The sequence below is a fragment of the Pollicipes pollicipes genome, unplaced genomic scaffold, assembly GCF_011947565.3.
Source record: "Pollicipes pollicipes isolate AB1234 unplaced genomic scaffold, Ppol_2.1 Scaffold_7261;HRSCAF=8764_pilon_pilon_pilon, whole genome shotgun sequence".
Classification (NCBI taxonomy): Eukaryota; Metazoa; Arthropoda; class Thecostraca; order Pollicipedomorpha; family Pollicipedidae; genus Pollicipes; species Pollicipes pollicipes.
The window spans coordinates 5893390-5916867 of NW_023597054.1; the positions used below are offsets into that span (position 1 = coordinate 5893390).

At 56.7% G+C, this 23478-nt stretch overlaps 1 protein-coding gene and 1 pseudogene across 1 annotated transcript; both read left to right on the top strand.

Moving 5' to 3' along the window:
* Window positions 1–3: 3 nt before the first annotated feature.
* Window positions 4–13387, top strand: LOC119112728 (peroxisomal acyl-coenzyme A oxidase 3; the record flags this gene model as incomplete). The annotated part of the gene is given in 13 exon segments (XM_037237002.1): window positions 4–159; window positions 938–1084; window positions 1736–1883; window positions 3283–3457; window positions 3705–3820; window positions 5141–5301; window positions 5806–5928; window positions 6292–6412; window positions 7049–7320; window positions 8651–8713; window positions 10149–10284; window positions 10627–10778; window positions 11570–13387. Coding segments are annotated over 13 exon segments (1869 nt in total), but the record flags the coding sequence as incomplete, so codon positions are not given.
* Window positions 13388–14646: 1259 nt separating this feature from the next.
* On the top strand, window positions 14647–15210 carry LOC119112733 (uncharacterized; annotated as a pseudogene).
* The last annotated feature ends 8268 nt before the right edge of the window (window positions 15211–23478 follow it).

Consider the following 23478-nt stretch of genomic DNA (forward strand, 5'->3'; position numbering starts at 1 on the left):
CAGTTATCCTTGGTAAAGAAATTGAAGTCAAGACCAGTCTTCAGTGAGAGGGCTACTGGGACCAGCATGGCGGATCAGCGAAGCCAGACCATGAAACAGCTTACTGCCCTGGTAGAAATGGGGCTTGGTGAAGCAAACCTGGGCAATGAAACATGGAAGGTAAAAATATATAGATACACCTCAGATGTCCACAAACTATATACAACCAATAAAACATGGAAACCAATTGCTGGTTTACCTTTTTGATCTTGTTAAGCTTGCAGGGCCATTTTTTCTCACACTCATTCATAATTTAAACTTTTTTGTTGGTAGTGCAGTTTCTGTTATCACATATAGTGTTGACATTGGCATGGATTTTGTATGTTCAGGGTATTTATTAGTTGGTTACTACATGATCTGGACACACCACTCACAAGCTCTTGTTTAATTTTAGAAGTCCTGCATTATTTTGAATAATAAGAATATATAAAGGATGGCATTTATAAGCTCTTGCTTAATTTTAGAAGTCCTGCATAATTTGAAATACTAATAAAACATAAATGATAAGTTGTGTGTGATGAATTGTAAAGCACTTCCATTTATACTCAAGCTCAACATTGATTCAGTCAGATATGCATTGTCCAAATATATTTTCTAGCTACCCTTCTATCACTGAACCAGAATACCAGCTTCCAAAAAATCATTTAGTGCATGTTTCATTATTTGCTTTCCTGTTCAGCCATTACATATAAGATCAAGGAACTACTTGCATTAAAAGATGACTCTGTGTTGAGCATATTTTTTATGTAAGATAAGTAATTTATTGCTTCACCATTCTCAAGCAAAGCACAAGCATAGTCTTTCAGTGTATTGTCATGAGCCTGTAGTACCAAGGTTACTCTGTAACTTCCTAACCAAAAGCCCATTAAGTTACTTATGAAAGCCTATGTCTTTCCAGAGGCTGATGGAGTTGGAAGTGCTTGGCTGCTACAGCTGGTCTTTGCAGATCAAGAACTCTCTGTTGTTCAATTTGCCTCTGATGACAATTGCTGGAATGGGCACAGATAGGCACATGGATGTCATGCAGCAGCTGATGAACAGACAGGTAATGGAAGCCAAGAGCATGTGTTTGGAGCAAGATATATCAGATTAGTTTATTGGAATCATGTGTCTGAGGAATTGATGTTCACTTGGTGTGCTGACCTGTCCATGACTACATGCAGTGCAATATCTGTGCAGACTGCTTTTGCTTTAGGATGTTTTGCAGTTCATGGCAACAAATACCCATGCATACAAGTAAGTGCTTGATACCAGCATGCAAAGCAGCTATGGTAATCTGCACTTGAAAATTGTTTTGCCTTTGAGGGACATTTGTTGGCCATCTGCCCCACCTCTGCCCTGTCCGCCAGTCCTGCCCAGACACTGCCGCACTGCCCCCTCCCCTGTCTGCCAGACATCTGTGTGATGATAGCTGGCTACCTCTGATGCCCAGCTCTTCTACCAGTCGCCTCTGAAGACCTGGCCCCCTCCCCTGTCTGCCAGACATCTGTGTGATGCTAGCTGGCTACCTCTGATGCCCAGCTCTTCTACCAGTCGCCTCTGAAGACCTGGCCCCCTCCCCTGTCTGCTAGACATCTGTGTGATGCTAGCTGCCTACCTCTGATGCCCAGCTCTTCTACCAGTCGCCTCTGAAGACCTGGCCCCCTCCCCTGTCTGCTAGACATCTGTGACGCTTCGTTGCCCCACTCTCTGCCAGGTGACGTTCTGTTTCGCGCTAACGGAGCTGTCGCACGGCTCTGACACGCGGCGCATGCGCACCACGGCCACCTTCGAGCCAGCCAGCGGCCAGTTTGTGCTGCACACCCCTGACGCGCGTGCAGCCAAGTGCTGGGTCGGCGGACTCGGTGCGTGGGACAGGGCAGCGGCCAGGGGAACTGTCGGGCGGAATTCCGTCATCACATCTGGTCACGGGCTCTGTGGGGAGGGGGAGGGGGGGGGGCGATGTTGTATGCTGCAATACTGGTAATGGAACGGTGACCGTCATGCAGACGACGTAGAGATTCTGTGGGTTATAAACTTATGTTAACCATTATGCTGTGAGATTTATTTCGCCTATTACCGTGCTGGCCTCGCACGACGGCCGCGCTATCGCCAGTTGTGAACGATTTTGTGCTGACGACGTTTTACATCCATTACAATTCAGTAGTTGGCTTATGATCTATGTATGTTCATTTTCTGATGGTCCTCGTGTTTCCAGACCAGAACAGTCTGCCCTCTGATGGATCTTTCACCCCAAGACCGGATCAGCCAGTCCATTGACGGTCTCACACCCCCAGACCGGATGAACAGGGCCACTGACGGTCTCACACCCCTTACCGGATCAGCCGGTCCACTGACGGCCTGTTACCCCCGGACCGGATCAACAGGTCCACTGACGGTCTCACACCCCCAGACCGGATGAACAGGGCCACTGACGGTCTCACACCCCCGGACCGGATCAGCCGGTCCACTGACGGCCTGTTACCCCCGGACCGGATCAGCAGGTCCACTGACGGTCTCACACCCCCGGACCGGATCAGCCGGTCCACTGACGGCCTGTTACCCCCGGACCGGATCAGCAGGTCCACTGACGGTCTCACACCCCGGACCGGATCAGCCGGTCCACTGACGGCCTGTTACCCCCGGACCGGATCAACAGGTCCACTGACGGTCTCACACCCCCAGACCGGATGAACAGGGCCACTGACGGTCTCACACCCCCGGACCGGATCAGCCGGTCCACTGACGGCCTGTTACCCCCGGACCGGATCAGCAGGTCCACTGACGGTCTCACACCCCCGGACCGGATCAGCCGGTCCACTGACGGCCTGTTACCCCCGGACCGGATCAGCAGGTCCACTGACGGTCTCTCACCCCCCGGACCGGATCAGCAGGTCCACTGACGGTCTCTCACCCCCGGACCGGCTCAACAGGTCCATTGGCGGTCTCACCCCCCCCCCCCCCCCCCCCCCGGACCGGATCAGCCGGTCCACTGACGGTCTCACACCCTCGGACCGGATCAGCCGGTCCACTGACGGTCTTACACCCCCGGACCGGATCAGCCGGTCCATTGACGAGTCTCACCGTTAGACCGGATCAGCCGGTCCACTGACGGTCTCACACCCCCGGACCGGATCAGCAGGTCCACTGACGGTCTCTTGCTGCCGGACCGGATCAGCCGGGCCATTGACAAGTCTCTCACCGTTAGACCGGATCAGCCGGTGCGCTGTTGTGATGGTCCGCTGACGTGCCCGGCGTCGCCAGGCCAGACCAGCTGGAACGCAGTGGTGTTCGCCCAGCTACACACGGCTGACGGAACCTGTCACGGCTTGCACGCGTTCCTGGTGCCCATCCGGGACCCGGTAACGCACCTGGCCTTCCCCGGCATCACCGTCGGCGACATGGGCCACAAGCTTGGCCTCAACGGTCTCGACAACGGGTGAGCGGTGCCATGGTGGCTGGCGGACTGCTGCGACTGGCACGGGGCCATGCTGACGGGTGCGGGACTTGCCCAGTTTTAGCTTTGTGACTTGGACCTCCAGATATCCGTCGATTTTATATACATCCTCCAATGGGCCGCGTTCGAAGTCTGTTGGAAACTGGCATGCACTGGTGCTGCATTAACAACAGCTTCTTTGCGTGCTTACTGACGAAAATTTTGCTAATGTTTTGTGGGTTCCTTTCAGTTTTGTCATGTTTGACCACTACCGGATACCGCGTGAAGCTTTGCTCAACAAGAATGGTGACGTCACAGAAGACGGGGAGTACGTGTCTCCAATAAAAGACAGCAATGTTCGGTTTGGTAGGTGGAGCTGTAGCTTGTACCAGGGAGCCACATTTGGCTAGAAATTTTGTTCGGATGGGGCGCCCTATATTGGTAGATATATGCTGCTAGTCATTATCTGGATTGCGCAGGAACAAAATTAGTAAGCCTTAGTGAAACGTTAAAACCTCCTAAACGGTCTGTCGCTGACTCCGCCCGCGTTGCCTGGTCGGGCGCTTTCTCCGCGATGTAGACATCGATGGAGCGCCCGCCATCTACCGCGTGGTTGCGGAGTCGGTAACAGTGGCTGTTGACACAGGCAGACGTCATGAACGATGTGGACATCGTAAGGCAGTGGTGCCGAGTGATGCTGGGTCTTAATTAATGACAAACTAAAGGTAAAACGATCATCTTGTGTTCGTGCTGTCCATTGACTTTTCAAACAGGTGGCCATCGGCAACGCTGCCTCGCCAGCAGGGGCAGCCTCCGTCAGCCGACGGGTTGCCGTTCCGCTGCCGGTCGTGCCCCGTCCCGCTGGTGACCGTGCCCCGTCCCGCTGGTGACCTTGCTCCGTCCCGCTGGCGACCGTGCCCCGTCCCGCTGCCGACCGTGCCCCGTCCCGCTGCCGGTCGTGCCCCGTCCCGCTGGTGACCGTGCCCCGTCCCGCTGCCGGCCGTGCCCCGTCCCGCTAGTGACCGTGCCCCGTCCCGCTGGTGACCGTGCCCCGTCCCGCTGCCGACCGTGCCCCGTCCCGCTGGTGACCGTGCCCTGCCCCGCTGCCGACCGTGCCCCGTCCCGCTGCCGACCGTGCCCCGTCCCGCTGCCGACCGTGCCCCGTCCCGCTGCCGGTCGTGCCCCGTCCCGCTGGTGACCGTGGCCCGTCCCGCTGCCGACCGTGCCCCGTCCCGCTGCCGGTCGTGCCCCGTCCCGCTGGTGACCGTGGCCCGTCCCGCTGCCGACCGTGCCCCGTCCCGCTGGTGACCGTGCCCCGTCCCGCTGGTGACCTTGCTCCGTCCCGCTGGCGACCGTGCCCCGTCCCGCTGCCGGTCGTGCCCCGTCCCGCTGCCGACCGTGCCCCGTCCCGCTGCCGACCGTGCCCCGTCCCGCTGCCGGTCGTGCCCCGTCCCGCTGGTGACCGTGGCCCGTCCCGCTGCCGACCGTGCCCCGTCCCGCTGCCGGTCGTGCCCCGTCCCGCTGGTGACCGTGCCCCGTCCCGCTGCCGACCGTGCCCCGTCCCGCTGCCGGCCGTGCTCCGTCCCGCTGGTGACCGTGCCCCGTCCCGCTACCGACCGTACCCCGTCCCGCTACCGACCGTGCCCCGTCCCGCTGGTGACCCGTGTCCCGTCCCGCTGCCCACAGCGTCGTCGTTGGGCGCGCTCTCCGGCGGCCGTGTGGGCATCACGTTCATGTGTCAGGTGAACCAGCGGCGGGCGCTGACGATCGCGCTGCGCTACTGCGTCGCGCGCCGCCAGTTCGGCGATGGCGACACGGAGACGCCCGTCATCGAGTACCCGCTGGTGGTGAGGCCAGCTGGGTGCCTGCTGGGGAGGCAGACGGCCTACGCTGCCGGCTCCCCCAGATGGGCTCTTCGGGCGAGATGTTCTTTGCGGTTTGTTTGGGTTCGAAAGGGACGGGAGATTCCCGTTTTCCATCGGTCAGGGATGGTTATGAATGGTATGACTGGCGCACTTGTGTTGATGTCGTGCTCATTGTCAAATGAAAGTGATGTCTCCTGGGGTATAATGTTAATGTTTTTTATTGCACAATGTATCTATCACACGTACACGGACATACAAGGCTGAAAATTCTTACCGGTGCGAGCCAACGGCTCGCAGGCCAATGTTTGGGATTCAGTTCAAGGCTAGGTGGCGCAGCTGTTCAGATGCATTGGAAACAACATTGCGTTCTGTATCTCTTCTTTGTTAACCTATGTTCACACATCAGTATTCACTACCCATGGGTCATGCGGTTTTTCAGCTTACTATTTGGCCAGGTGCTTGTTCCACCAGATGGCCGTTTTTCAGCAATGGCGACTCTTCCCGTTCTTGGGTGCGGCCTTCGTGTGGTATCATCTCTCGCTGTATCTGAACGACGTGTACACCGACTTCGTTAGGCGGAAGTACTCTGGAGACAATGCAGCAGAGATGGTAACGTCCTCGCGCATTAGGACGCGTTTATTGCCATGCGGCAGTCCCTGGATGGTTACATATATCATAAGGCATACGAGTTAAGCAGTGACTATATGACTGTTCTTACATGTCAGTTCTTTTGACAACACTGCCTGTTTTTGTGTTTTGCGCCGCAAACTCGTGTTCCACCAGAGGAGGACGTTCATAGCCAGTTACGTGCTGTGACCAGGCGTGCCTGTGATCGGTTCTGCGAGCTGTGACTGACTGGTGAGAAGCTGCCGCGTGCTCTGGGCATGCGTGTCTGTGATCGGTTCTGCGAGCTGTGACTGACTGCGGTGAGGAGCCGCCGCCCGTCACGCCGCTCCGTTGGTCCGCCGCCAGGCGCTGCTGGGAGCCGAGATGCACGCCCTGTCGTCGGGCACTAAGCCGGTGTCGGGCTGGCTGGCTCGTGACTGTGTCCAGGAGTGCCGGGAGGCGTGTGGCGGCCACGGCTACCTCTCAGGTCAATCCCTAGCCGAGGCTGTCTGTGCGCGCCTGCGCTCTGGTGGGGTGCAGCCGGCGCCACAGACACAGCTGCACTGGCCCGGGGTGGGGTGCTGTGGTGTCCGTCTCGGCGGAGATGGCCGACTCGTCCGGCTGATGACCCGGTGCTAGCTGTGTGTCCGGTTTCCGTGCCCTGATCGACCTGAGCAGTCTACCGTTGGCGAGGCTGCGTTACCCTGACTTGGATGTGCTCGTAAATCCCCTAATCTGCATCGGCCTTGTGGGACGCGAATGGTAGTTATAAAACGTGTCGCAAACTAATCAAAAGATCTGATCTGTAAAGACATTCTAAAAGTCACCGGGGGGGGGGGGGGGGGGGGTTCTGTTTGGATATTGCAGGCCAGCTGACTAGAGAACGCAGGTTGTGCAATACCTGCTGGATTTCCGCATGTGTGCAGCTTGCCTCGCCGGAGCTCTTACCCAGTCGGCAGAAGCTTCCATATGCTACTACCGTTAGTTGCAATGTAAGATGCTGCCAGGTGCCACCGCTCACCACTACCCACTACTGGCGCTGCTACTGTCATTCTCCCTTCGCCGACCGCCTTACCTCCCCAATCCCACTGGAGCACTATCACAGCGTACCGGCTGCCGACAGCTGGCCGCCTGGGCGAAATCCGCGCCGACCAAGACGCCAGCCTAACGTACGAGGGCGACAACAACGTGCTGCTGCAGCAGCTGAGCAACTTCCTGGTGCGCGTGGCCCGCCTACCGCTCGCCGAGTCACCGCTGCACTCTGTCGACTTTCTGAAGCGGGAGGGCGCCGCTGCCGCCTGCCCGCCCCGCCCCAACATGACCTCCCTGCAGTGTAAGAAGCCGTCACGCCCCGGTGCTCGGTTGTGGGCGTGTGGAATCGTCCAGATGTGGGGAGTGTAGTCGTGACGTACGTGTTTCTCAGGTGGGAGAGGCTCGTGCCTTCATGCGAGAAGCCCATATTCGATGTTTGGCTGAAACCGTGGCCCCTCCAGGCACGCGCAGCCGCTGTGAGCGCTGGCGGATTGGCGGATTGCATGAGGCCGTGCCTGGCCATTACCCCCATCAGACGAACCCTGGCGGTGACTGGCCCGTGAGGCGGGGTACTCCAACCCCCCCCCTCCCCTCACTCCCTCGTGAGCCGTGGCGGTGACTGGCCCGTGAGGCGGGGTACTCCAACCCCCCCCCCTCACTCCCTCGAGAGCCGTGGCGGTGACTGGCCCGTGAGGCGGGGTACTCCAACCCCCCCCCCTCCCCTCACTCCCTCGTGAGCCGTGGCGGTGACTGGCCCGTGAGGCGGGGTACTCCAACCCCCCCCCCCCTCACTCCCTCGAGAGCCGTGGCGGTGACTGGCCCGTGAGGCGGGGTACTCCAACCCCCCCCCCCCTCCCCCTCACTCCCTCGTGAGCCGTGGCGGTGACTGGCCCGTGAGGCGGGGTACTCCAACCCCCCCCCCCTCACTCCCTCGTGAGCCGTGGCGGTGACTGGCCCGTGAGGCGGGGTACTCCAACCCCCCCCCCCTCACTCCCTCGTGAGCCGTGGCGGTGACTGGCACGTGAGGCGGGGTACTCCAACCCCCCCCCCCTCACTCCCTCGTGAGCCGTGGCGGTGACTGGCACGTGAGGCGGGGTACTCCAACCCCCCCCCCCCTCCCCCTCACTCCCTCGTGAGCCGTGGCGGTGACTGGCACGTGAGGCGGGGTACTCCAACCCCCCCCCCCTCACTCCCTCGTGAGCCGTGGCGGTGACTGGCACGTGAGGCGGGGTACTCCAACCCCCCCCCCCCTCACTCCCTCGTGAGCCGTGGCGGTGACTGGCCCGTGAGGCGGGGTACTCCAACCCCCTCCCCCCTCACTCCCTCGTGAGCCGTGGGGGAATCGTGCGCCTGCGGACCGGAGAGGTCATGTGTGCTACGCCCGAGCCGCCGTGTGCCGCTCGTGAGGCTCACGGCCGACTGCCGCGGGTACGCTCGTGAGGCTCACGGCCGACTGCCGCGGGTACGCTCGTGAGGCTCACGGCCGACTGCCGCGGGTACGCTCGTGAGGCTCACGGCCGCCTGCCGCGGGTACGCTCGTGAGGCTCACGGCCGCCTGCCGCGGGTACGCTCGTGAAGCTCACGGCCGACTGCCGCGGGTACGCCGGCAGTCGTGACGGGCGCGCTGGAGTGGGTGGTGCGCCACCTGCTGGCGGCCGTGCAGCAGCGGCTGCGGCGGCGCGGCGGCGCGGAGCGGCTGGCGCGACACCACGTCCAGGTGCACGGCGCCCGGCCGCTGGCCACCGCCTTCATCGAGGTCAGTATGGCAGCGCTGTGACCCCGGCGGGTGGCTGAGACGGGGTCGTCCGCCGTTGTGTCGGATGGGCCACGGCCACAGTGTGCTGCCTGTGTCGGAACATCGATAACGATAACGAACGCATTAAAGCGGGTCTAATGGTGATTGGGCCCCACTGATAGCCCGGTGTGCACCACTTTTAACCTGGGCACCAAATGTATTGTGTTAGAGTGAGGCATGTGGTGCCGATGAGCTTACAGGGAATGTACAGAGAAAAAACAGAGAACTTACAGAACAATGACATGCCCATGCCATTATTTATGAGATCAACACTGATAGTAATGCTAGCTAATCATCACAAGTTAAATGAACTTGCAGCTTATCAGGAAATATGTAGGAAAAATAGTAAGGTAAGAAAAAATGACATGTTATCGTAGGTGGAATGTCATATGTGTTGACATCTGTCCTTGGATGCTATACTTTGCATTTAGCGAAATTGGCTCATTCGACATCCATTTTGATTTGTGTCTGCGAAAAGCTTGGCCTGGTATTGACATCGACCATGGATTGTTTGGTGCCACGGACTGACAGTGGTCGTTCCACTTGGGTTACGCGGCGGTCGTCTGTGCCGTTTACGGCTCTGGACAGGTGCTCTGAACACGCCACTCGTTAGCCGGCGCCACCTTGTGGTCAGCTTGCACCGGCGTAAGCCATAATCCCCGTGAGATTACGGCCGCCGCTCACGCAGTTTGCCAGTCATTGCTGACACCGTACTCATGCATGCAACAAGGGTTGGACACGAGCCGAATTTCATGGGCGCACTGGCATTGGTTACTCATTCGGTCACACCAAAACAATGCTGAACCCACGGCACTGCACCTCACGTTGGTAGTAAGTGAGGTAGCATTTGGACTACGCCGGAGGTGACTCGTCCAGCCCGCGCCGGTGACGTCACGTTACCCGGCGCCTCAGCTGTTCAGCCCTTGCCGGTGACGTCACGTTACCCGGCGCCTCAGCTGTTCGGCCCGCGTCGGTGACGTCACGTTACCCGGCGCCTCAGCTGTTCAGCCCTTGCCGGTGACGTCACGTTACCCGGCGCCTCAGCTGTTCAGCCCACGCCGGTGACGTCACGTTACCCGGCGCCTCAGCTGTTCAGCCCGCGTTGGTGACGTCACGTTACCGGGCGCCTCAGCTGTTCAGCCCACGCCGGTGACGTCACGTTACCCGGCGCCTCAGCTGTTCAGCCCACGCCGGTGACGTCACGTTACCCGGCGCCTCAGCTGTTCGGCCCTTGCCGGTGACGTCACTTTACCCGGCGCCTCAGCTGTTCGGCCCGCATCGGTGACGTCACGTTACCCGGCGCCTCAGCTGTTCAGCCCTTGCCGGTGACGTCACGTTACCCGGCGCCTCAGCTGTTCAGTCCTTGCCGGTGACGTCACGTTACCGGGCGCCTCAGCTGTTCGCGCTGCGCCGGTTCGCCGAGAAGATCGCCTCCTCGTGGGACGAGGACACTCGGCGCGTGCTGACTCAGCTGGCCGTGCTGTACGGCCTGTGGTCTCTCGAGAGGAACTACGTGACCTACCTGGCCGCAGGTGGGTCATGTGTGTGACGCTTAGTGCGGCGGGTTGGTGAACTCACAGTCAGTAGGGTGACAAAAACTGCAAACGTTGATGTGAAATGTTAAACGTTATATGTGACAAATGAAAAACCAGATAAGTACTGTTACAAACGTTCGTTACTGTCAAGGACGGCCCTGGCAGCGTCTTTTTATTCTTGTGCGACATGTTTGGTTCGGTTCTTTTTCTGTGCGAAACGCGAATATATCTGTATGATTTTTACACACTATTCTTCTTAAGTATCAAGCACACGTCTGGTACTGCACGGTCCACCACCAGTCGGCGAGTGGCCCCGACGTTGGCTGCCGTCGGTTGCAGGCTCGTACCTGAGCGGGCCCCAGTTCAGCCAGCTGCAGGAGGCCATCCGGGACCTGTGCACTGCGCTCAAGCCGGAGGTCATGACCCTGGTGGATGTCATCGCGCCCCACGACTTCCTGCTCGACTCATGTCTCGGACACTCGGACGGACAGGTGGGCAGCGGGGAGGACACTGACAGACAGGTCAGCGGCAGAGTGGACACTGACAGACAGGTCAGCGGCAGAGTGGACACCGATAGACAGATCAGCGGCAGAGTGGACACTGACAGACAGATCAGCGGCAGAGTGGACACTAACAGACAGGTCAGTGGCAGAGTGGACACTGACAGACAGGTTGGCGGCAGAGTGGACACTGACACACAGGTCGGCGGCAGAGTGGACACTGACAGACAGGTCAGCGGCAGAGTGGACACTGACAGGCAGGTCAGCGGCAGAGTGAACACTCGGACGGATAGACCAGCAGACAGTGATTGTGTGAACGCTGGGATGGAAAAGGCAACAAAAGGATGAGTGCATGACCTAGGCGATCGCATGGATAAGCATCAGAAGGCTCGTTGCGCTCGTTCCTAGGTCACCCAGGCGACTTGGTGGGGAGAGGGCTCATGTCTCGAGCACTCAGGCGACTTGGTGGGGAGAGGGGTAGACCCGTGTCTCGAGCACTCAGGCGACTTGGTGGGGAGAGGGGTGGACTCGTGTCTCGAGCACTCAGGCGACTTGGTGGGGAGAGGGGTGGACTCGTGTCTCGAGCACTCGGGCGATTTGGTGGGGAGAGGGGTGGACTCGTGTCTCGAGCACTTTGTCATGCCAGCAGAGGAAGAGCAATAAACACATGGACAGCTGAGCAGAGCCGGGCATGCGTTACCCATCCCGTTCAGATTCCCCTCCTGTGGTAACGTACACAGCGTCACCCATTTGACCTCTAACGCGCAATCCCACCGTTCCAGATATACGAGCGCATCTTCCAGTCATTCCTCTCAACGCCGGGCTGCACCGAGCGGCCCGACTGGTGGCAGCTGAGCTCACAGATTACCAGCCAGCTATGAGCGGCGGCGGCGTCGGAGGGCGGGGGGGGGGGGGAGGTTCGAGACGGCTAAACCGACCGGTAGTACCGCGGGCACCATCCGGCGGGGCTGGCCGGCCGCGGCTCAACAGGTGGGGGGCTGTTGGGCGGCTCTGTTTATGTGTATGGTGGATAGACTCGGCCTTGCGGTATGGCGGACGGGGCCCATAGTCCGGACTGCAGTGGGGTATGGCGGACGGGGCCCATAGTCCGGACTGCAGTGGGGTATGGCGGACGGGGCCCATAGTCCGGACTGCAGTGGGGCATGGCGGACGGGGCCCTTAGTCCGGACCTCAGCGGGGTATGGCGGACGGGGCCCCATGGTCCGGACTGCAGCGCGATGGTAACATATTATGATGGGGCTTCTAGAGCTGTAGTGTAAGGATCCTTAATGCTGTCATCACCATGTGCAAGTACTACACCAATACTGCCAAGTGCAATAATGAACTGCTGAAGAAGGATAAGTGCTGCTGTTTTGTAGCTTGTTGCTGACATTGTCACGTTGACGTAAACTCAGATGATTTTTGAATAATGCTGCCCCCTACAAAGCATGTTTCTTCTGGTCCATGATTAGTTGATCCGTTTTGCGGCACTCTGGGATGTCTGTGCGTGAGTGCTTATGGTTGGCTTCTATGTTTGCGATGCCGTGCGCGGAATGCGTTGAAGATTGTCGGCTGCGACATCATTGCCTTCATCGTTTTTATCCACAACAGTACTTGCAAAGGGCTTCTTGTTGGCTTGTGTTGCGTGCTTCTCGTCTACGTTGGAAGGTCGAATGCTGTCGAGTGGGCTGAGATGAATAGCACTCACTTGGGCCGATGCGACAGCGTACCAACGTTCGTGCTTCGTGCACTAGAAAAAATGTATATGACTGAGAACGGATCTTCCGCAATTAACCTGAAGAAGACATTGCAATTCGCGCGATATTGCAGTCTCAACTCTTGTGCTTGCCCGAATCCCGATTGACGTAAAGCAATCTCACATGAAACGATTGCGCACTCGCCGGGCATTACGTTACGAGGAATATTGTTATATCCGGTTGTCTGCACCTGCTGCGCTAGACCGATGACCTTATCTCTATCAAGCCAGTAATGTGTGTAGAAGTAGCTGAGCCTCGGCGCTGACTCGGCTTCCACTGACGTTCAGTTCTCACGTTCGCTCGTGTGTGGACTGGCGGCCATGGCGTGACAGTGGGCGCCATGCGAGGCACGCAGGCACGCAACTTTGCCATTCATTTCACTTCAGGTCGCCCCCTTCAAACGTCAGCTGACTTTTGTGCAAGTTCTCCCGGGTAGGGGCTGAAAGAACTGCGCTTCCATTTCCACCGGCAGTGAAGCAAAGACAAGCTGAGCGCTGTTATAAACGTAGAGCTGGTGGAGTTTGAGCCAGGTGCGGTACCGATGCGTGCAGTTTTACTATGCACCATCCATGCCCGAATCTATGTAAATAGCACATCCTCCAGCCGTGCACAAGTTTGCAGTCATCGCAAACGACACATCCGACTCAATGGAAAAAATCCTATCTCCTTTTCTTCGGATGAGGCATCGCGTAGTACCTCGTGTCTTAACTCAGGGCTGCTACTGTTTTTTGTTGCATGTTTAGTGTACCGCCAATGCTTATGCAGCGTCTTGCGAAGAAGTGCACTTATCCGCCGTTCAATCTTCGTATAGTTCCAGATAATAAACGTGTACTCGTTGCTCAAGACGAGATGACCAGCGAAATGGCCAAGTGGTAGCAATGGGCATGTGCAGAAAGGCCGCCGTGCTTAGCGCCGACACCACGTGATATAGCGTAGATATAAACCCTGACGTCTTTATGGACCGGTCACATTCCCACACTGGCCACCCGAGACTCAGTCTGACCAGTGGACCGGTCACATTCCCACACTGGCCACCCGAGACTCAGTCTGACCAGTGGACCGGTCACATCCCCACACTGGCCACCTGAGACTCAGTCTGACCAGTGGACCGGTCACATTCCCACACTGGCCACCTGAGACTCAGTCTGACCAGTGGACCGGTCACATCCCCACACTGGCCACCTGAGACTCAGTCTGACCAGTGGACCGGTCACATTCCCACACTGGCCACCCGAGACTCAGTCTGACCAGTGGACCGGTCACATCCCCACACTGGCCACCCGAGACTCAGTCTGACCAGTGGACCGGTCACATCCCCACACTGGCCACCTGAGACTCAGTCTGACCAGTGGACCGGTCACATTCCCACACTGGCCACCTGAGACTCAGTCTGACCAGTGGACCGGTCACATTCCTACACTGGCCACCCGAGACTCAGTCTGACCAGTGGACCGGTCACATCCCCACACTGGCCACCTGAGACTCAAGTCTCTCCACGATAGGGCGTTGTGGTCGTTTGGTTTGCCCGGCTCCGTCGCGCCCGGTTTCAAATGAGCTGCTCTGACCAACCACCGCACGAGCGTCGGCGCGATGAACCTCGAGGCGCCGCCTTCCCAATTGGGACGGTCACGAACTCCAGGGATCAGGTGAGCCGGGCTCGCAGGTCACGGCCGCTGCGGGCGAGAAGCTGCCCAGCCGAGTATGGTTCGCAGTAAAGCTGTTATGTGGGTAGTAGCACGGCGGTTCACAACCAGCGCACCGACTGACCAAGTGGAATGTGAGATTTACAAGCGCTCTGTTTCCAGCTGGCTGATGGTGGCAGTTTCCGCGCCCTTGCTATGGCACCGCTGTGGCGGCTGTATGGTAATCACCGCGGGCCACGTTTTTTCCGTGCCGCCTCCGCCGTGTTGGGATACCGCAGCACGCTGGGGACTGCGCGCTACGCGGACTTGACGCACCCCACCGCCCTCGGGGCTGCGCCGACGTGATCACACCTCACCGCCCTCGGAGGAGCCGCGCCGACGTGATCACACCTCACCGTCCTCGGAGCTGCGCCGACGTGGTCGCACCTCACCGCCCACGGAGGAGCCGTGCCGACGTGATCGCACCTCACCGCCCTTGGAGCTGCGCCGACGTGATCGCACCTCACCGCTCTCGGAGGAGCCGCGCCGACGTGATCACACCTCACCGCCCTCGGAGCTGTGCCGACGTGATCACACCTCACCGCCCTCGGAGCTGTGCCGACGTGATCGCACCTCACCGCTCTCGGAGGAGCCGCGCCGACGTGATCACACCTCACCGCCCTCGGAGGAGCCGCGCTGACGTGATCGCACCTCACCGCCCTTGGAGCTGCGCCGACGTGATAGCACCTCACCGCCCTCGGAGGAGCCGCGCTGACGTGATCGCACCTCACCGCCCTTGGAGCTGCGCCGACGTGATAGCACCTCACCGCCCTCGGAGGAGCCACGCCGATGTGATCACACCCCACCGCCCTCGGAGGAGCCGCGCCGACGTGATCGCACCTCACCGCCCTTGGAGCTGCGCCGACGTGGTCGCACCTCACCGCCCACGGAGGAGCCGTGCCGACGTGATCGCACCTCACCGCTCTTGGAGCTGCGCCGACGTGATCGCACCTCACCGCCATCGGAGGAGCCGCGCCGATGTGATCACACCCCACCGCCCTCGGAGGAGCCGCGCCGACGTGATCACGCCTCAACGCCCTCGGAGCTACACCTCACCGGCCTCGGAGGCGTTCGTTTGCCTTAGTGTTCAGGACTTAACCACCCACTGCACCTAATCGCAGTAAGCCGTCTGCTCCGGTGGCAGCGTGGCCAGGTCACTGTTCGCTCCGCCTGTCGTGGCGCGGTCTTTCCAGTGCGTGCTGCGGAAATATTCGCCTTTACCCGGCAATGACGCACGAAGTGTTGCATCGGGTGTCAGGAAAACGCATTCCACCAACCGTTTCAGCTTTTCGAACCGATCAGATTGCTGACATGGCTGGCTTAGCCTGGTTGGTGGTATGGCATACATATTTGTCTTCCTATTCCCGTCTTACATTCCTTCGCCCACGTTCTGTGAATTATAATTATAATGGTGTGCAATGTACTTCCGCCATCCACCAGAAATTGATCATGAATGAACTGGAACTAAACTTGCGTTTCTGGTTCGGTTCCATCGGTCTTGTAACAGAGGACTATATGCCAATCAAGCCATGGTGTTGAGAAGTAGCAAGACCAGGACCACGCATTTCGCGATAAAAACATGCACTGACTAAGCTAACGCCGCAGACTAATGTAAAAGCATCCATCCACCTCAACGCTCCAAACGACCAATGTCATCTATTCCGCCTTTGCCGAACCTTGTTCTTTCACAGCGTTGGTCCTTAAGTACCATCAAACCTATGGATGACATACTGGACCCATATGTTCAGCATCCAAATGGCAGTCCTTTGGATGCATTGCCGTCACCACTGTCGGGACCCGACCTCGCGCCGTTGGTGCCCTCCGTCAGCGGACCTCAGTGATACTGCTCGGCGGTCAGGCGGCGAGCACGCGACGCGAGTCAACATCCGGCGTCGGTGCCTCGCTCCGGGGTCACAGGGCAGACGGTCCTGTGCCGGTCCGCCCGCGAAGCGCGGCGTCACCGTGACTTCGGCCGGCCGTCTGCGCGAGTCGTCCTTGGCAGCGCCCAGCGCCGGCGCCTGCCGGTCATCCCATCACCGAGCTGGCCTGTGGTCGGGAGACAGTGGAGAGATACCGGCCGTTCATCACACCACCGAGCCGGCCTGCGGTCGGGAGACAGTGGAGAGATACTGGCCGTTCATCCCATCACCGAGCTGGCCTGTGGTCGGGAGACAGTGGAGAGATACCGGCCGTTCATCACACCACCGAGCCGGCCTGCGGTCGGGAGACAGTGGAGAGATACTGGCCGTTCATCACATCACCGAGCTGGCCTGTGGCCGGGAGACAGTGGAGAGATACTGGCCGTTCATCACATTACCGAGCTGGCCTGTGGCCGGGAGACAGTGGAGAGATACTGGCCGTTCATCACATCGCCGAGCTGGCCTGTGGTCGGGAGACAATGGAGAGATACTGGCCGTTCATCCCATCGCCGAGCTGGCCTGTGGTCGGGAGACAATGGAGAGATACTGGCCGTTCATCACATCACCGAACTGACCACAGGCCAGTTCGGTGATGAAGTCACATTCTCGGCCGTCCCCGCTCAGGAGACGATTGGGAGTGTGACGGACGCAGACTCGTCACCTGCTGTCAGTCGCTTGCAGGCGCAACTGACGGTAAATCGCCGCTTGACACGGCGTGCGTCCGGATCTGCTGGTAGCAGGCGTCCCCGGTGGGAACACCACGTGAAGCGGACGCGCGGCGCCGGCTGAGACCAGGCGCCGTCCAGCCTCACCGGCGCCGGGCACACTATGACGCTCGGGCTCTGCTCTGTCAGCGAGACCAGAACGAGCTTACGTCCCCACTGTGCCATACTGCGTAGAGTCCGCTTGTGAGGAACGACTATACAGCATATTTGAAATCAGTGGGGCATTTTGAATCGGAAGCGTTGGAGTCAGAGCGCGTTCCCACCAGACCCGCTGTGCGAGCGATTTTCGACTGCAGGCTCCGTTTGACGTAGGCAATGGGAAGGTCCACACAAGGGGATGAGGTATGCGCTGCACAGAAACGAAAGGTACAGAAAGTCCTGAATTTCGCGGCGAGATTTATATCGGGGTTGGAACTATATAATCATGGCTCTGTCGCACTGACAACTCTGCTGACCATCTACGGAGAAAATGATCACAGATGCTGACGTGGCACTTGTTAATAAGCTTACCACTGGGATGCGAACGTTCTATTTTAAGAGGCCTGCTCATGAACACTCAAGAACGGAGCTGCATGCCGTCCATTCAACCATAGAGCTCTGTGCACCTGCTCTCAATACGTCACCTGGAGCATCCCGCCGTAGACCATCAGTGTCTCTCGCACCCGCAGGAAGCTTCGCGCCATACGGTATGATGTACCTGCCGTTGTGTGAAATGTTTTGACGATAGACGATTATGTTTTTGACACATTGTATGAACGACAGAATAATTGAAGATGTACGAATGTTGTCTTTTTCTGTCGCACTTGTACTGAATCAAACAGTGAGTCACCTATTGGGATGATTCGCCGATAAAACGAGCGAATTTGAATATATTTTTTTGTCGCGGGGCGCTCCTCGTTGCCCGGGGGTCAATGGGCCGCGCTCGCCGCTGCGGCCCTGTCTCTGTGTTTGAGGACCACTCGTTAGCGTGACTCGCCAGTGTGGCGGAGTGGACATACACAGACCGGGCCGGCGCCCCGTCCCGCCCCGCCGCGTCATCTCCCAGCCGCCGGCCGCCCGCCGCCAGCTGACGCGCGCTCGGCCGCCGTGCGTTTTCAATAGAAGAGGCGTCCCCAGCTGACAACCCTGCTGGCCAGTCATGCCCTCGGCCCAAAATGACCTCGGCCGCCCACGTGTCCCAAGGGATTCCTGGGCGGTAGTCGGCACCTCCTATCTTCCTGAGTCCTCCTCAGGTGCGGCAGATGAGGTCTGTGGCTTATCAGTCATTTGAAGTAATGATCTTATGTTGGTGACTTGGCTCACGTGTCTTCTTTGTTTACGCTTAGAATGCCGGCATGGTGGCCAATGGCGGGTTCGGAGTGGATTTGGTGAATGTAAACATGCAATGAGTTTGCGGACAGAACGATGCCAGTCGGTTACGATATTGCCAGCTTTGCGTACCCGTACGTGCGCCTGTGACAAGGCCGACTTCAGTTTGCACGGTACTTAAAAATGAAGCGTGTGTCATGAAGCACATTCCAAATATTCACGTAAAAGACGAAGGGGGATCTACTGATGCATGCATCTCAGCATGCCATTCAATGCGTCCTGGCATGCCTGAAGCAAATGAAGCCTGTGACCGCCACTGGGCAATGTAGGCCACCATTTTTAGCATGTACAAGATTTCAGTCATGGTAATCGACTGAGTTTGATGCTGGAACTGGAAGGACGTGGTGCTGCGGAAAAAAGCAAGGCCTTGCGCTGAAACGAAGGCTCGAGTGAAAATAGGTCAAAAGAACTAACCCACTACATGATCTACGTTCATCGCGCTCGAATGGTGCTACTCTGATCCCCTAAAGGTTTTCCGGAATGGTTTCTAGATGACGCGGCGTAGCCGCACCAAATTTTGCAAAGCTGTAGATAATTTGATAGCAGATGGTTTGATATAAGAAATTTGGATGTACCTTGTAAGGTCGCTGATCTAAAACAAATCAAAGGCCATGGATTCAGCGAAGTCAATTTGTAGAAAAACATTCAATCTGATGCAACAACGGAGTGTTAGATGAAGCCATACATCTCTAAGATACTTTCTTAGGCAACGCAACAACTGTCTGAGCAAATTCCATAAACCTAGGGTCAGGTATGAAGGTTAGACCAAGGTCAAAATCAACCTGTTTTATTGCTTTAGGGCTCGCTGTATGGAGCTGTTTCTGGTGCCAATATCTAATTTATTGATAACAGGAGCCGCATTATACATCTCATCTGTCATGTGTACTTTCCTTCATGTACTTCTTTAGGTCATAATAGGTCACTGACCTAAAATGACCGAGATCAGGGATAATTTGTTTCCTGTCATCTGGAGCTTGAAGATGCAACCTTACACGCGAGTAATATCCGGCTTCTACTTGGTGTTTTGAAAATATCGTTATTTGTCATGTCTGTGTACGCTTGCTCCGTTTTGATCTCGAACAATAATAAATATGCCAGCCATTGCTGGGCCTCACAAAATTGCCTTCAGTGCTTAAAAATGTGATTGCTTTTTCATACCATTTCCTTGTGGATTCAAGATCCTTAAAGCTTGCAAGGCGGTGCAAATGAAATTATACTCATGAACTGCAAATGCATAGGCACACATGGCAAGGTAAAAACGGGGGTTGCACCGGGTAAAAAATCCCGAGTACAAGTGGAAGAAATCACCGACCAATAAAATAAGTGAGCTGTGTCCACTGAGCTTCGTTTTAAGGCGGGCGTCGTTGTTCACGCTGCGATGCCAATGTACTAGTGCACTGGTGCGAGAAGTGTTGTCACGGAGCGACCAGGCTACGGCACACTGCAGCTCCCCCCATCGGGTCCGCCGTGACCACAGGCACCACTGCATCCGGCTCACACGACACACTGCAGCTGTCATCGGGGTCCGCCGGGACCATCGGCACCACTGCATCCGGCTCACACGACACACTGCAGCTCCTCCCATCGTGTCCGCCGTGACCACAGGCACCACTGCATCCGGCTCACACGACACACTGCAGCTGTCATCGGGGTCCGCCGGGACCATCGGCACCACTGCATCCGGCTCAAACGACGGGCACGGCCACGCGAGCTCATCCAGTCTCATCTCAACCACTGTTGGATGAGGGACGGGAACATAGACACCAACGGCGCATGCGACTGCGCATTGAACAACTTATGCAGGATGCAAACGATTTCCCACTCAATGGCGTAGCACATCGCACCTTTGGGAATAACGTATCGACGGAAGCGCGAGAATTCGGGGATTGAGGAGCAAGTCTAAACATTTGTAAAGCTTAGCGTTGGATCCATAGTAGCGCACGGTAACAAACATCAAAATATTTCAGCTCCACTATGCTGAGCGATTTCACCCGTCCGTTCGTGATCATGCCGTCCACATCGACAGGATCACCGCAGTACTGGTCGGCGCGGCTGGCGACGACGCCGGGTCACCCCCGAGGCCCAGCGCCGCGCTCCGGCCCTGCCGCTACCTGTCCTGTTCCGCCACGCCGCCGCCACGCGCCGCACCGCCAACATGTACGTTGGTCGGCGCAGGCAGTCATCATGCCCGAAGGTTACCGCATGCCGGTGACCTTGCATGGCTAGGCGAGCCGCGGAGGTCTGGGGCCAGTTGACCGACTGAGGTCTTCTACGCCCGGGAACCCATTCCCCTCCCCCGACCAGCTGTGTGGCGCCGTACAAACTGAAGGAGACTGGCCGGCTTCTGCGAGAGGGCCTGTCTCGGGCCGGGGTCGACCGGAATCAGCGTACACAGCGAGTCGCGGCCGCGACATGACCAAGTTGTGGTTTTGCCATGGCGGCAGACAGAGAAGAGAATGCTTGTTAATCATGCAGGCCTTGTCCTCTTTCTCACTCAGCAAGCGAGTTGGGCACGCGAGTCATGCGATAAGCCATTTGGCAATTGTGGAAACTTGGATCGTCTGGCAAAGCTTTGGAGTACGCTGAGAAATAAATATTTCAGTTTTTCTCGGCCAAAAACGCACATTCATACAAGCCATCACGGAGGTACACGCTGCATTTTGATTTTGAATCTGCCAGCTCTGTGTAAATTATATCTTCTGGTGAGAATCGGCCAGAAAAAAATGGCCGGCGTTTGAAAACCCACGCTGACAATGAATAGGCATGTTTTATTTGGTTTCCGCCAACGACACGCGTCATCGTTATTCCGTAGAGCGCCAACCGTGGCGAGGTCGGCCTGGAGTGAGGGGGGGGGGGAGGCATTCTTTAATGGCCCGGAAAGGTCATTCCAGGGTCCGATAAACTGCAATGACGGAGGACCGAGGAAGTGACTCACTTGGGCTCTGCGTCCAAGGTCACGCTTTTCACAGTGTCACGCTCAAATAGTGCTGACTTCGCACGAGCACGTGGCGTTTTCGACTGGTCATTGGTGCAAAGGTCAGTGTTTTGCCACATATTTCGCGAGTTCACCCTGCAAAACTCTAATCACTCCGAAAACACTAGCCCAGGTTGCAGTTCGGTTGAAGGTGGTCACTGCGCGCCTGGTGAAGTGAGACATACGTAGCCGTCTCGGGCCCCAGTGGTGCTCAAGCAGCCACAGCTTCCGCCTAAATACAGGCACGGATCGCCGCGCAGAGTCTGGCCTGTACCTTGGCGACAAGGCAACCTGGCTGCAGCATTATTCTCCGCCTCCAATCTCACTCTCCCTCCTAAGGCCAAGCACTCGGAAATGGTCCGAACGCACCGAAGAAGCTGTAACCCAGATAAGGCAAAACGGTAATGGGGGGCCATGGCAGGTGGTAAGTAACGCCTGGAATTCTAAATTTATATGGAAGGCTCACGATCTTCAAGGTACCAGAAGATGTTAGCTAATTGGCAATGTAGTGCTATAAATTGCGATTGTATTGACAGTACTCAGTATTTTGAGCTGTGCTCATCCTTCAGAATAAAATGGGCTCATAATAATTCAGCGAAGTAACACCTGAAAAAAGACACGTAAGCCCAGAACATGCCCACTATCTGTACAAGCACTGTCACTTACAGATGTGAAAAACATAAGAAAACCATCTAAGCTCGTGGCCCCAGGCGTGCAGTTCAACACTAAGGGTTCAACAGTTCAAAACTTAAGGCGTCAACAAACACGAGCGGTTAAGCCGCAAGTCTTTAAAAGTCTGACTGAGCATTGGATAAGAGTATCACTTACCGCGATCATTGCCTGAACCTCAGGAACGTGCATAGCTTACAAAGGTGGTGTAAACCAGGTCCTACGACGCAGTCTGTACGTTCAGCTCGAGGCGCAGCTTCGAGGGTGCAGCGATTCTAAGAACTTGCGGCTGTTGTTGTCTTAAGCCGTTGCCAATGTTTGTTTGAGGTGATCCTAGTTGTGCTGCGCTCCGTTGCTGTGTATCGATCTGCCATGTATTCTCGTAATGGTTCGTTCACTCCACGTAAGCGTGCGTCTCCAATGTGTTCATTAAGCCGGTCGCGAATGTCATGCTGTGTCTCTCCTACACATGACACCCTTGGGCACAGTTGGCAGCCTACCTTGTATGCTTCGTTCTATCGCATGCCTTTTCCTTTCAGTCAATTCACACATGCATGGCAAATCCTACCTCCAGCTGGACGCATTGGGTCTATAATGCTGATCGTGCTAGCATGAACTTTAGGGCGGTATCACTAGTATACGCATCCCTTATGTTGCACATCTACTCGATCGTATAGCGGCACCGACTGGTTTGCACAGCTTGTTGTCTATATTGACGAGTTTCATATACAAACTATCTGTGTGTGCTGCTCTTTTGCAACTTCTATGCAAACCTGTTGAAACGTTAAATCAAGAACGTGCGGTGCAAGCAGCAGACCTCACTGTGTATTCCCGGCTTCCATTCTCACGGAAAAGGAGGCACACTTTTATTATACCACGCTCATACGACTATGGATCAGAGGATTCCCGCACCGCTCCTCGCTTCTGTGAAAGAAGAACCGCTTTCTTTGTAGGCATGGGGTGCGTCAGATTGTGATGCAATATGATCGGGGCGGCCATGAGTTTGAAATAGGAGTAAAGAGGCATGAAATAGGGTCATAGGCTTAAGATATTTTAGATATTTTATGACGTCATGAATGCCAACGTGACCTTGAAACATTCTCCCGATATATCTTCCCCTTTTTTGCGAGCGTGTAGCTCAGAAACTAGAGGGGCTTAGGTCATAAAAAGGGCAGGATTGTGACCAACACCCAAAAGTCTTCAAGATGCCTATTTCGTTCAAAACCCGGCGTCAATGGGGGTCACTTTCATTAAGGTGAGTGATCTACCGTGACCCTTAAAAGATCCATGGGACATGTCTTTTGGGGTTTCTATCATTAATAAATTTAAAATGAGCACCAGAGGCAACCCTCTAACACGCCCTCGGTTGGGAGTCAAATTCACCCCCCCCCCCCCCTCCCCAGAAGGTTTCTCCGGAATGGTTTCCGAACGGCGCGGAGTAGCTGCGCCAAATTTTGCATAGCTGTAGAAAATGTAGAAAATCAAATCGTTTGGCATCAAAATTTAGGCGTGCCTTGTAAGATCGCTGACCTATGGCAGGTCAAAGTCAGGTCGTGGTTTCAGCGAAGGCAAATTCTAGGGAATCGCTCAAGCTAAT